Source organism: Anser cygnoides, chromosome Z, assembly GCF_040182565.1.
Source record: "Anser cygnoides isolate HZ-2024a breed goose chromosome Z, Taihu_goose_T2T_genome, whole genome shotgun sequence".
Lineage (NCBI taxonomy): Eukaryota > Metazoa > Chordata > Aves > Anseriformes > Anatidae > Anser > Anser cygnoides.
Genome location: NC_089912.1, coordinates 41,496,579 through 41,509,120, shown reverse-complemented (window position 1 = coordinate 41,509,120; position 12,542 = coordinate 41,496,579). Strand labels below are relative to the sequence as shown.

Sequence of the window (12,542 nt, the reverse complement as noted above, 5' to 3'; positions counted from 1 at the left end):
GTAGAAATTAGATCTAAATTTAAACAGTGCTAGCCGTAAATATTAGAATTTCATTCAGTAATATTCTGAATGTTTCTTCCAAGCATATGTGTGTCTCTTTCTCTGTAAATTCTCGTTTATATGTACACACAAAAACACAAGACTTGTGATGTTGCTATCCTGTGTTTTCCCCAATCATTTAACTCTCTGCCTTTAGCTCTTATGTTAGGGCAGCACTGAGGTCTTGCGTTCACTACGTGATCTGAAGAGCCAGGCACAGCTGCCCAACTTAATTTTTGATCCTCCTGCCAGCTGCTATTGGCACATGGTGCCTTAGAGTGAGGCAGCCACAGCTTTGCCCTGGATCTGGGAGAGCAGAGAACATGGTTGTTTTTTTTTCCACAAGCAGTAGTCTGGAACCATCCCCTCCCTGTCACACTGTGTGCAAATGGGGAAAAGATGGAAAATACTGATGGAAAGCACTAACTGAAACCCAGTGCCACACAAGTCCTTCAAAATCCTCTTGTGTGTGACTGGCTGAAGATGATACAGCCAGTCTTTAGCTGAATTTTGAATCCATCACTGCTTATTTGTTGTTTTGTTCTGTGCTACCTCAAATATGTGCACATGTGCTGCATATGCACATTCCTTAAAACTAAACATTGCTTACTTGAAAAACACCAAGCACTCTAATATTGCAATGGAGGCTGGACTTAAAATAAATAAATAAATAAAAAGTTAGTAGTATGGAATCAAGCCAAGCTTATCCTCAGCTGTGCCAACAGAGGCAAACTAGTGTATCTAAGAGTAGAATTTGGCTTGTGGGAGACTTTTGTAATGAGAACAGCGTTAGAACTGGCAGAAAGCAACCATACAACAGTGGAAATTTTCTGTAATTATTGCCTTTGAGTAGTGCTACATTATTTTCTGCTTTTTGATACAGCAGACTATATCTAAAAGATTCTCTCTCTTCCAGTATGTAAGTCCTTTCATTTTTAGTTACAGGAGTTTTTTTCAGTACATTCCCAATAACGAACAGTTCCAAAATACAGACACAACTTCTTAAGTAGCAGTCACTGATTTTTGCTGCCTTCTGTACTCAGAGGAGGAGACCTACATGCCTACAGGGCTACTGCCTGCTCTGACTCAATTTTCCTAGCTATAGGAATCCACTCTCCAAGACAGGATCCTTCTATTTCTGTACTGTGGCTGACCATTGACATCAGACAGGCCTAGCATTACCTTTTTGTCCTTTAGAATCTTCTGTCTTGCCTTGAAGATGCATTTTTTCCAATTAAGGGGCTAATGGCAAGAAGAACAAACAAATACCTATGTTATCCTTATCCGTTTTCAAATTATTTTAAAGTGTAATATGCAGTGGCCATAGCCCTATATTAACTTGGCCTTTCTGTAACAAATCTACCATGTTACTCACTTGTAATGGAGGCATCTCTTTTGCTCATATATATTTTGAAACTTCACTGCAGTTACTTAAAAAAAAAAAAATAACCAACCAACAAGAAAACCCCTCTTATGTGTCTGTGTAGCATGGTGCACTAAATTTGATTAAAACTCCCAGTGGTTCCGTTTTCCCCAAGGCTTACAGCTGTATTCCTTGCTGTAAATTGATCCTTTCCACATCTGCCTAACATGTGAGCCATGCAAAAACTCAGTGTTTTTAAGGCCCTGTAGCACAGGGTGAGTTTCACCAGCCTCAGATAAATCAGAGTTGCAGCTGCTTGTGCTCTTTGAGTGCACAAGCACTTTTTGAGTAGGTCAGTTCTGTTCTTTGGGGTTTCCTGGTGGTATTTTTTATTCAATTTTGTTCAATAACATAAACAAGAGGACTAATAAAGTTATTGTTCTAATGATACATAGTAGACAAAGGAAGGCTTGTGTTACATCTCTGCTATTTGTACTGTTAATAACTCAGTCTTACTAACCACATTCCTTGAATGTCTTTATAAATTGTCAGTTAAGTACCAAATCAACGTTAAAATAATGCTGCGATTTCAAAGCACTGTTCTACATAGGTATACGTCTCTTTCTTTCACACTTGCTCTCTTGGATACTAACATTAAAGGCTACTTGCCATGAAAGTGTTGATTTTGATGGAGACAAATAGCTGGTAGGCACCCAACACCCAAAGCAAATCACTGGGAAAGGTTTTTGGTTTTATTTGGTTTGGTTTTGTGTTTGTTTGCTTTTTTTCTTTGTTTTTGATTCCTCCATTTTTTTTTTAAAGCCAGAATGTATATATTTTTGGGTGGTCCTGTGTGGAGACAGGAGTTGGACTTGATGATCCTGGTGGGTCCCTTTCAACTCAGGATATTCTATGATTCTATGATATATATGCTGGACACAAAACAAACAAACACACAGAACAAACAAACAAAAACATGTCTGGAAGGTATGGGTACTTGACAGTCACTGGTCTGTCACTACTCTTTGATTTGCCCTAACTATGCCTCCATATAGCTGGAATAGACCGCTTTGAAAACAATCGATGTAAATGAATGTATATATACAGATGAAGCAAATCAGCAGATCTGCTCATTGAAGTATTTTTAGCTGGATATGTTTACTTCTTGTCTTCCTTTAACACCCCACCCCCACCCCACTCCACCCAAAAAAGCTATGCGCTTTCATGAGCTCCGTTTATTTGCTGCAAAATTTTATTCTGAAGGGATAAAATTCAGTCTCTTCCTTGACTTGCTATGTAGACATCTTTTATAATGCTAATTTTGAAATCATCATCAGTATTTTACAAAGCTTTTTCTGAAGCATTGCATCTGGCCTGTACTGTATGGATGGATGTTGGGAGGTCATTACTCGTCTGATCAGATTATAGTCTAAACAAATTGATAAGGGATGATGACTTAATGGATGCACTAGAATTCTTACTTTACAGCAAGGAACTGTGGTACAAAGCAATTAAAGAAACTGTGCGGTCTTGACAGAACTCTGCTGTAGTGCAAATCAATTAAACCCAGATTCCCATAGCCCAGTGCAGTACCTTGACCAGAAGGCCATTCAGGAAATCAGTAACACACCAGATTTAAGTCCATACAGATGCTTAAATGCAATATAAGCAGGTTGTAAGTGCCCTTGGTTGATGGAAGTTGGTGGCAACCTTTCCAAGGATTTCTCAGTTAAGAACTGACCCTCGGTACATTCATAGTAGTTCTTTGCTATAGTCTACATCTTACTAATATATTTGAAAAAAAAAAAGTTATATGTTAACTTTTAAAGTTATATATATATATATTTTTTTATGAGTGCTAACAAAAATATCCTAAATTGTGGACAAAAAAGCAAACAAACAAACTGCATATGGGAATATGAAAGGATTTTTAGCTGAAGGCTGAAGGTGGGGGTGCTGTAGGCAGAGTAATGGCAGTGTTGTAGTTTTTGCCCTTGAGAAATATGTCAAAGTTTCAGGAGAGACTAAACAACTTACAAGTGGTGTTTCAGCCTGGATTAGTGTGTTGTCAGGACAGTGCTATTCCTTTCAGTTTCATTAGCTTATTTCAAAGCCAGTGTTTTGAAATGAGCCATTGTCGGCTTAAAAAAATAAAGGGGGGGGGGGCAGTATATAATAAGTAAAGGATAAAGGTACTACATAGCAAAAGCAGTGTTATAATTTCACATAGATTTATTTATTTTTTCTTGAGAAAATCTTGACTTTTTCTTTAGGTTCTGAAAAAGAAATGGAGAAACTGGCAATGTAAAGCTGTGTTTCTTATCCCTAGGTAAAACAATTAAATGCACAAGTGTTTTTTTGTTTTGTTTTGTTTTGTTTTTTTGTTTTGTTTTGTTTTTTTTTTTGTTTGTTTTGTTTTTTTTTTTTAGCTGCTAGCTCTGGTTCTGCATTGGAACATAAAGCTGTGTTGGTTTTGATTCATGCAATAATAAATAAAAAATTATTATTCTGATTATGCTACTTGAGACAAAGTAAGTGGTGTGATCCACCTGATCTACCTTTGATATAAAAATATAAAATTTGTGTGTCCAGTTTTAAGCTAGTCCTGTATGTGCTTTCTGCACTAACCAAACAGGAAGAAGCACTAAAGAAAAAAATGTCGTCTTATCCCAAATAAAGTGAATTGACTGGCTGTTTGGAGATACTTTGCTTTCTCTCCATTCCCTCTGAAAAGGACTCAGCTAACTAACTTATATTAGACACCAATTTTTATAACATTGCATGGAGGATCTGGCATCCAAATGCTCTAAATTTCCACAAATAGCAAGGTACTATTAAAAGCTGACCAAATCTAGACATAAGTAATTCACTTGAATGTAGAACACCACCCCATTACAAGCATGGTGTCTATGCTCAGTTACCTGTGTAAAATCAATTTCCATAGTGATCAGACATGCAGAATGGCAATTTCCTGAAAATTCAGAATCCTGGCCATGTAAAAATGCTTCTGCTTGAATGCTGAGATTATTTGAATCATGTGATATGAGGGATTTATTTATTTATTTATTGGTCTGTGGCACTGTAACATCTCCTAATGTTTACAAGATGTATTTTGTCGATTTCCTTTTCTCTTTGAAAATCATTCTTCTCGTAGGACTTTTTAAGTCATCTCAGCCAGGCTAATAATGTCATCCCTTACTTGTAAAGACACTGGAAGAAAGGCTGGGACCTAAACTGCATGAACTGTCAAAACGTACTACTAGCAGTGAATAGGCTAGTTGTGTTTCCACATTAAACCTTCTTGGTCTGCACCAAAATATACAACTGCTCAAAAACTGAAAAAACTATTAAAAGAATAGATACTGAAAGCATTAGATGGCATTATTGTTGTTGTGACAGAAATGTTCTTTTTCTTTAATCTGCATCTTCTTACAATTTTGACTAGGATGCTATATCTTGTGTATACAAGCATATGCTGGTAGCTGAAAGACATAGGGCAGCATTTGTTAGTACAGGCTTCTTTATGTTTAAGGCCCTTGGTGATTGCTTTTTGCCTTTGTTACAAAATTCCTGTGTAAAATTCCTTTTGGAGAAGTTTATTAGGACCAGATTGCATATTTTCTGTGGTTCTGTTGAACGACTCAATGCATAGTCAGCTGACTCTCTATTTTCATCAGGTACTCCCAGCATTTATTCACATTAGCAGAATTTTATTCTGTCAAGTGGATCTGCTCATTTTAATGAGGCTTCCTTCAGAAATCTGCTAAGTGAGAGTAGGGATGGAAGATCTAACAGCATGAAGGTGTGGAATGGAGGACGTAATTGTTAATTCTACCTCAGAGGAATACAACGCATAGCACTGCTGAGAGATGGAGGGTAAATTTCTCATCTTGGATTCATCAAAGAATATCTAAGTCAGGCTATAATCCATGTCTGGATAAGTGCTGCTGCTACACATGTTAATATCAATAATTTAAATCTTTGGTCACTCCAAAAGAAACTAGCCAATTTAAAAAAAAAAAAAAAAAAAGTAATTACTATGATCAGTAAACACATGGAAATTTTTACTCTATAACTGTGTTGACTGTGTCAACTGTTTCATCCAATAGCATATTGCTTAACTGCTTTTTGAGACTCCATAAGCTCTCTAAGCATTAGTTTTCCCATTTGCATGTCAGGCATAACAGTGATTGATCCGTCTCCCACTGGCATAGTGAAAGTTAATCTTTTAAGGTGTTTTAAAATCATTCAGTAAAAATGACTGATGGATTCATTACAAATCCTTCGTAGTCACTGATACAGTACATAAATAAGCCTCCTTTATGGTCAGAATTATGAGCAGAGTTTTGTCAGGGTATGTGAAAAAAAAAAAAAGCAAACAGGCTTCTTTGTCATGTAACTCTATTAAAAACTGCCTTGAGATGCTTGTCTTCCCACTTCAGACCTCAAACGGGTGTTCTTTTCATGGGTGCTTTGTTGGTTATGAGTCTACATTATACACATGAAAGTAGATGCAAGTACTACAATGAATCTTGCCAAGGCATTACTATGCACAGGACTGTGCACATCAATTTTGCTTCTCAGAATATTTACATTCATAGAGAGCTTACTCAAGTGTTGAGTATTTTCAGTATTGGAATGCAGCATGAACACTAATTTACTTTTTTTTAAATTGACTTCTCTGTAATTTGGGAAGCTTTTAACCTGGGTTTAAGTAAATTCAACAAAAGTTTCTTACAAAAACAAAAGGGGAAGTAAAATTAATGAATGCACACATAATTAGCATGTGTTTATTTTAGTCCATACAGCTTGATCATGACAAACTACTTATAGTTCATCGTAGCTGAGTCTCCAGACTATACTGTGACTTCCCTGTGAATGTTATCAGGGCATAATCAGGGAAAGTGCAGAAAAGATGAAAGTAAAACTGAAATATATTAGATACTCAGTAATTCTGAGGATTAAAATCCATCAGTGCCTTTTAAAATCCTTAAGTTTAAAGAAACTTTGTTTCATTTCATCTTCGCGTATTTACATTTAGGCTGCTTCTATAATAACACTCTACTCAAAAAGTCAAACACCTGTTCATAATTTGTTTCATGACTGTATTTTACCATCTTACACTTTCTCTGTCAATATTCATACGTTCTGAATTTATCCTTTTTTTAAACACACAAAAAAATGGATCTGTCTTTAACTTGCTCATATCACCTCTGATGGTATTATCCATTAAAAAATACAGAATTTATTACTGCATTACAGCTAGTACTTGGAATTCAAGATTTTGCTCAGCTTCTATGTGGTTAATTGTCACATGAAAAATTGTTGGTTTTGTGTGTGTCTTCTAACTTTTTTGTTTATTTATTCAAGGTCTGGGTTAACTGTTGAAAGTATCTTCACAGACTGGCTTGACACTTCTGGAATACCAAAGGTAAATACAAAATATCTGTTCTTTGTGTTCTTTGTGTTCTTTGTGGAGACCTGCACATTATATCATACTTACTTGCACATTATATCATACTTTATTTTAAAATAAACAGTTTTGCTGATTACTGATTTCCAAATCTTTAAACACCATTCATAGACTGTTAGCATTTAGCGGTCACAGGTTTTTGCTTCATCTCAATGAACCTGCGAAAAGACAAATCTTACAAAATATATCTTACTGCTTAATATTGTAGTCACTTGGAAGTATGCTTTACAGTATAATTCTGGATTCTACTAAATGTTAGGAGCATTGCTCATAGTTGTCATTATATAAATTACTGACAGTCATATGAACAGCAATGACTTCACTAAATATTAAATATAATTATTTGTACTTGATACTTTGTGAATAGTGTGAGTTGCTTGTGAATCTGCTGCACAGATAACTTTTATTTGGGGTTCCAACTCTGTTGCAGTTGAGATCGAGCATTACTTCCTGCTTTTAATGTCAAGAACTTTTCATATTAATGTTTTAAATTATGTGAACTGAAAATACTTAGTAGTCTGTGGTATTTGAAGACTATATATATTGCTTTTGTTACAAAATTGGCATCAGCCAAAGAAAGGTATCTCTGTAGAAAACTTCCTAAAACAGCTTTTTCCAAAATATGTTTTTATTTTATATTTGGTGCTCTAATTCTAATTGGTTTGCACTAAACTGGCTTTGCTTAAGTTGCTTGGAATTTATTTTAACTAGAGCTTGCATTGTTTCCACTTTGCATTGCCATTTTTTAAGAGTTAGAATGATAACCTGATTTGTATGTGCAAAAGTGAGAGGTATGTAGGCAGCGTGGCTGAGGCTCTAGGGACTGAGCACATTTGCAAGTAGAATTGTCAAAATGGATCAAAATGATAAGCAGTGATCTGTGAACCTGAGCCATACCTGAACTCTGTGGTTGAGTTCTTGTCAGCTTCAGAGGTATTGTGCACCTCCATTGTTCTTTTTATGCTGTACAAGGTTCTCTGGGAAGTTTTGTCCTGAGATCGAAATGTTTGAAGACACCATAAAATCATTATGGAATTTGCTTTTTGCTCTAAAACTGTTGAAAGGAATATTAGCTTTAACTGGAAGAGGGGAAGGGAAGGGGCAGTATCATCATGCATCTAGATGTTCGTTCATTTCTTGAAAAAGGATTTTGATTTTAATACTATATTTCAATCAAGGTTTTGTTCCTGATAGAAAATTCAACAGATTGCAGAACAGCTGCTTCAAGTATTGCACAGAAACTAAAGTTGCACAGTTACTGCTGTAAGATGCTGAACTGGCTGCCTGAAATGAAAGACTTTTCTGGCATTTTATTTTTAAGCATCTCCCTGAAGATGTCCCTTGCCAGTTTCCTACAGTCAACTCTAAAATCACAAATAAGGAAGGTGGGAATAGACTAAATAATTGAAAATAGAGATTAGTGTGAAAACTGAACTCTCTGTTTACGTGAGTGTGTAGTATGGGCTGTTCAGAACGTCTAGCAAGTAGTTTCATAATACCCTGGGAGTATCTTTTGGGTGTGTAAGCAAAACGTATAGCAAAAATATTGGCACATTCAGTGGGCTTGTAAATCATTGTAAATTTTTGTTAATAACCAAAGAGATTTCCCTGATAGTTTGGCTGTTCTGTAAAATCAGCAGTGCCAACTGGAATAGTGCTGATTTAATTTTCTGTTCGTTTGAGAATCAGCATACTGACTTCTTCTGTCTCTCTCTCTCTCTCCCCCATCAATAACCTTTTTGGCAATTTACTCTTGTTGCCTTCAGCACATCTCAGGCTCTTGCAGGAACTGGTTTCCACTTTACTGAAAGAAATGGAGTTATCATTCAGTGAATACAAAGCCTTGTTCACTTACTGCTTTATTAAATCATTTGGAGAGGCCTTATTCCTGAAATCAAAACTGTAGAGGTTGCTTAGTAGCTCCTAATATGTTGTTAGTATCTGTAATCTAAATATGACTGTATTTACTGATCAGAGAGCTATAAATACACTAGTGTGCTGTACAGGAGCTGATACAGAATCCCCCTTAAAAAGTATTTAAATTACTATCTTTCCAGCAAACTATTTTCTTAGCTCTCATGATATATCAGGGCTGGCATAGGCACGTAATCCACTTTCTTATGTTCAGTTGAATTACCTGCATCAAGTAGAAGCCCAGGAACACCAGAGTTGATTTACTCTCTTTTATGGGTTGCTAGGTGAGTGGACAAGGGTGTTTGTAGAGGAAGGCTTCTGTCTGCTCCTCTGGATGAAATGATATTGCTGAGCCTGCCAGCCAGGCAGTGTGAACTTTGTGAGGTACACATTGCAGCTGATTGCCTTTTTTGTGTGGTGGGGCAACCGAAATGCAGCTGGTGAATCTCTGCTCCAAAGATGTCTCAAAGACAGAAAAGCGGCGTCCTGTGCCCTGCACAGGTTTTGGCAATTTTCTGGTTATCGCCCTTACTTTGCTGACTGCTCTACGTCCTGTAGCTTGGTAGTTAAAATGTCTCTTGATTTACAAATAATATCTAAGACTTCACTGCATTTGGAGTGGAAACCTCCTTACTGAAAAGATTAACCTATGTTACGGGGTCGGGAAGTATGCATCATGCTGTCCATTCTGAAAATTACATCGGAACATAGTTCCTCTTGTATCTTTCCCATATGTGAATTTATATGTTTTCTACCGTCTTTGTTTGTTTCCAAGGTGATTTTATGTTTGGGTGGGTTTTGCTCAGGAAATTCATGTCAGCAACTGAATACAAAGAAAATTCACCAGGCTCAGCTCATTTGCAGCAGTACCTACCAAAATGTTTTTAAGAGTTTTCTTCCATGGTTATATCCAAATCTATCTAAAGTACCTGTGCTTTGTATCATTTGCCATCCCTAGTCCTGTCTCCAGTTCTGTGCAGGGAACAATATGTCTATGTATCTATTTATATATATACACTCCTTTATACTTGTAGTTTATAATTAGCAAAACTTTAATATTAGTCAATCTTTGTTACCACTGCAGTCTTTGAAAAAGCATGTTGCCTTTTCTGGGCCAGCTGAGCCAGTTTCCAGGCTCTTATATATACCAATACTAATCAAAAGTAACACTATGTGAGTTAAGGGAGTCATACTGATAAATAAAAACAGAATTTGGCCTGTTGCCATAAAAAAAAAAAAAAAAGAATTCTGCATGCCAATTTACACTTTCAGCTTCTGTATTTTCTAAACCATTAAAGGTTAATCCTATAAAAGGAGGGTATGTGCTACTGCCTGGCCAATCTTTTCATAAATGGGAGAGTACCGCAGCACAGTGGTTCTCTTGAAGCTTGCTGTGCAGTAAGGTTTTCTTAAACAGAAAACAAAAGGATCATAAGAGATGAAGAGCAAGCATTTCTGAAATACGAGCTTTCAGGAGGATTTTTTTTGCGGGAGTGCATTGTGGTGGTGTTAAATAAGGTGAAGCATGTTGTGTTGTTGAACATACAATTTATCAAACCAAGTATCAGCAACCTCCAGTGTATAGTTCTGTCTCAGAAGTGACTCACCGGGGCACTGTAGCAACTTTTCATCATGCACAAGGCTAGTAATGTCTTAACACTACTTTAGCTGATGAGTTAAGCTGGCAAGTAGAATCAGAAATACCAAACAGTATTTAGAGTGGGAAAACACCTATGAAATTACTTAAGTCCACTTCATTCCTTCCACTGACAATTTGTTCTCTGAAGTATAGTTTCTGTTGTATCTTTCAGTCTGTGTAATGGGTTTGCCCTACTTTAATTAGAGTTTAAAGCTAAAGGACTGCATGCTTGTTGAGGAAGATTTTCTTCTATTCTGCACAGATTTGTCTTTGTTTTATATTGTCCTGTTACTTTTATGCAAATTGCTTATTCTACCCTAGTGAATTAATCTTTTTAAAAAATAAACATAAAATGTTTATTTTAAACTCTGTTGGGAATTTTTAAATGAGTAGTAGAAGAATTAACATCAAGTAGTATCTGAATCTCTACAAGTACTTTTTTTGCTCATTCCAGTTTTACCACTTTATTTATCCCCTCTGTGAAGCTACATGGTTCCATAGCTTGGTATTATTTACTGGTAAACTTGAAATCTATCTTGAGTGTTCCTTGGGCGTGCATTTGATTTGGTACCTTGTGTTACAAAAGTGATCTTCAGGTTCCCTCTTGAGTTGCTGCTTCATCCTGTTACAGCACAATTCTTATCCCATTTTCTAGCTTAAATGGTATTTCCTGATTCTAGTAGGTACTGCCAACAGGTATTTCAGAGCATGTGCATCTTACTGAGAGCGTTGGGAGAATACTACTCCATGATTTCTAATTCTGAATGAACATTGGAAGACAGCCTCCTGTTACAATACTAAGAATTTACCATTTAAAAAGAATTTGTATTTTTTCCTCTGCGCACTATTTTTTGTTACTATGGTGGAGAAGTAGCTTAAGCTCTGCCTACTAATGTTACTTGTAAACCAACTATACTTCTGGAAATGCACGGGCAAAAGAATTATTCCAGTGGTGAATATTCACTTATTCATAGCATTTCTAGTTTTACTTATATATGACTGGCTCTTGGGTTGTCCTACTTGAAGAAATTGAATGCATAACTAAAGGAAACTTCATAAACTATTAAAAAAAAAATTAAAATGTAGTTTGTGCGGTGTTCTAAATCAATGTAGGTAATATCTTTCTGTGGTTTCATAAATTTTAGGGGATGTTACAGCAGCAGCTCAGGCACTTAATATGATTTCTCATGAAGCAGTCTGTTACTAAGACGGCTCCTGGCTTTTGCCCCAGTTATAAGCTTTATAGATTTCCTGTTTCCTTTTACTAAGAGAAAATGACAGATGAAGGGATAGCTCTGCAGGCGTAGTGGCTGTGGCACGGATGTATCATGGCATAGCAGTTAAAGTCAATTATTAACAAACCAAACAAATTAAAGCATTTTTAAAAAGAATTCTCTTATGCTTTGTAACTATCCCTAGCAGTTGTTCACGCAAATTTTACAGAGGGTACTGGGAAAATTTTCAGCAGAAAAATTGCTCATTGTATTAGAGTATAACTGAAAGCTTGCATATGTTAATGCTTGATATTTCTAGTCATGCCTTATCTTGTAATTTTTCTCTCTGGATATATATAATAACTGCATATTAGTGCATATTTGTGGCTGTCAACACTGAAATGGTAAACAAATGAAATCTGTGTTGTTTGTTGAGATATGGTGAATTTGTAGGCATTAGCAGCAAATGCGACCTCCTATGTAGAAAAATCTTATTTAAGCTTGTAATTTGAGGAAAAAAATGGGAAAGGGCTATGAAGAGGTATAAATTTTCATACTTATTTAATGAAGTTTAACTACGAATGTTAGATTCATTTCAAACTTGGTAATAAGTATTAGTCACAAGAATAAAGTGCTGCTGCTTAAGCACTGGAGTTTGCTACTCACCTCATCTTTGATTATTTTATCTGATCATAGAATCATAGCATGGAGCCTTTTGTGTATGTTTTCATATCACTGCAAGGAATATAACTGACTGATACTGAATTCTAATGAACAGATATTTGAAAATTAATCTGAAGGAACTGTAATTGCTACTTAGCAATTACTACCCTGAAAAATAGATGCTTCCCATCAAAAAAAAAAAAAAAGAAAAAAGGTGTGGGGGGTCCTTTTGATATT

General features: G+C 36.0%; 1 protein-coding gene across 16 annotated transcripts in view; it reads left to right on the top strand.

Annotated features, from left to right (window-relative positions):
- The window catches only part of AOPEP (aminopeptidase O (putative)), a 200,085-nt gene that overhangs the window by 100,432 nt on the left and 87,111 nt on the right, over window positions 1-12,542 (top strand). For all 16 annotated transcript variants that reach the window (XR_007169588.2, XR_010827952.1, XR_007169586.2 and 13 more), the window contains exon 11: window positions 6,773-6,833. Coding sequence is in view for 5 of the 16 variants with exons in the window: in XM_048080489.2 (XP_047936446.1) it covers window positions 6,773-6,833 (61 nt within the window). In the remaining 11 variants the exon portion in view is untranslated. The remainder of the gene's footprint in view (window positions 1-6,772; window positions 6,834-12,542) is intronic.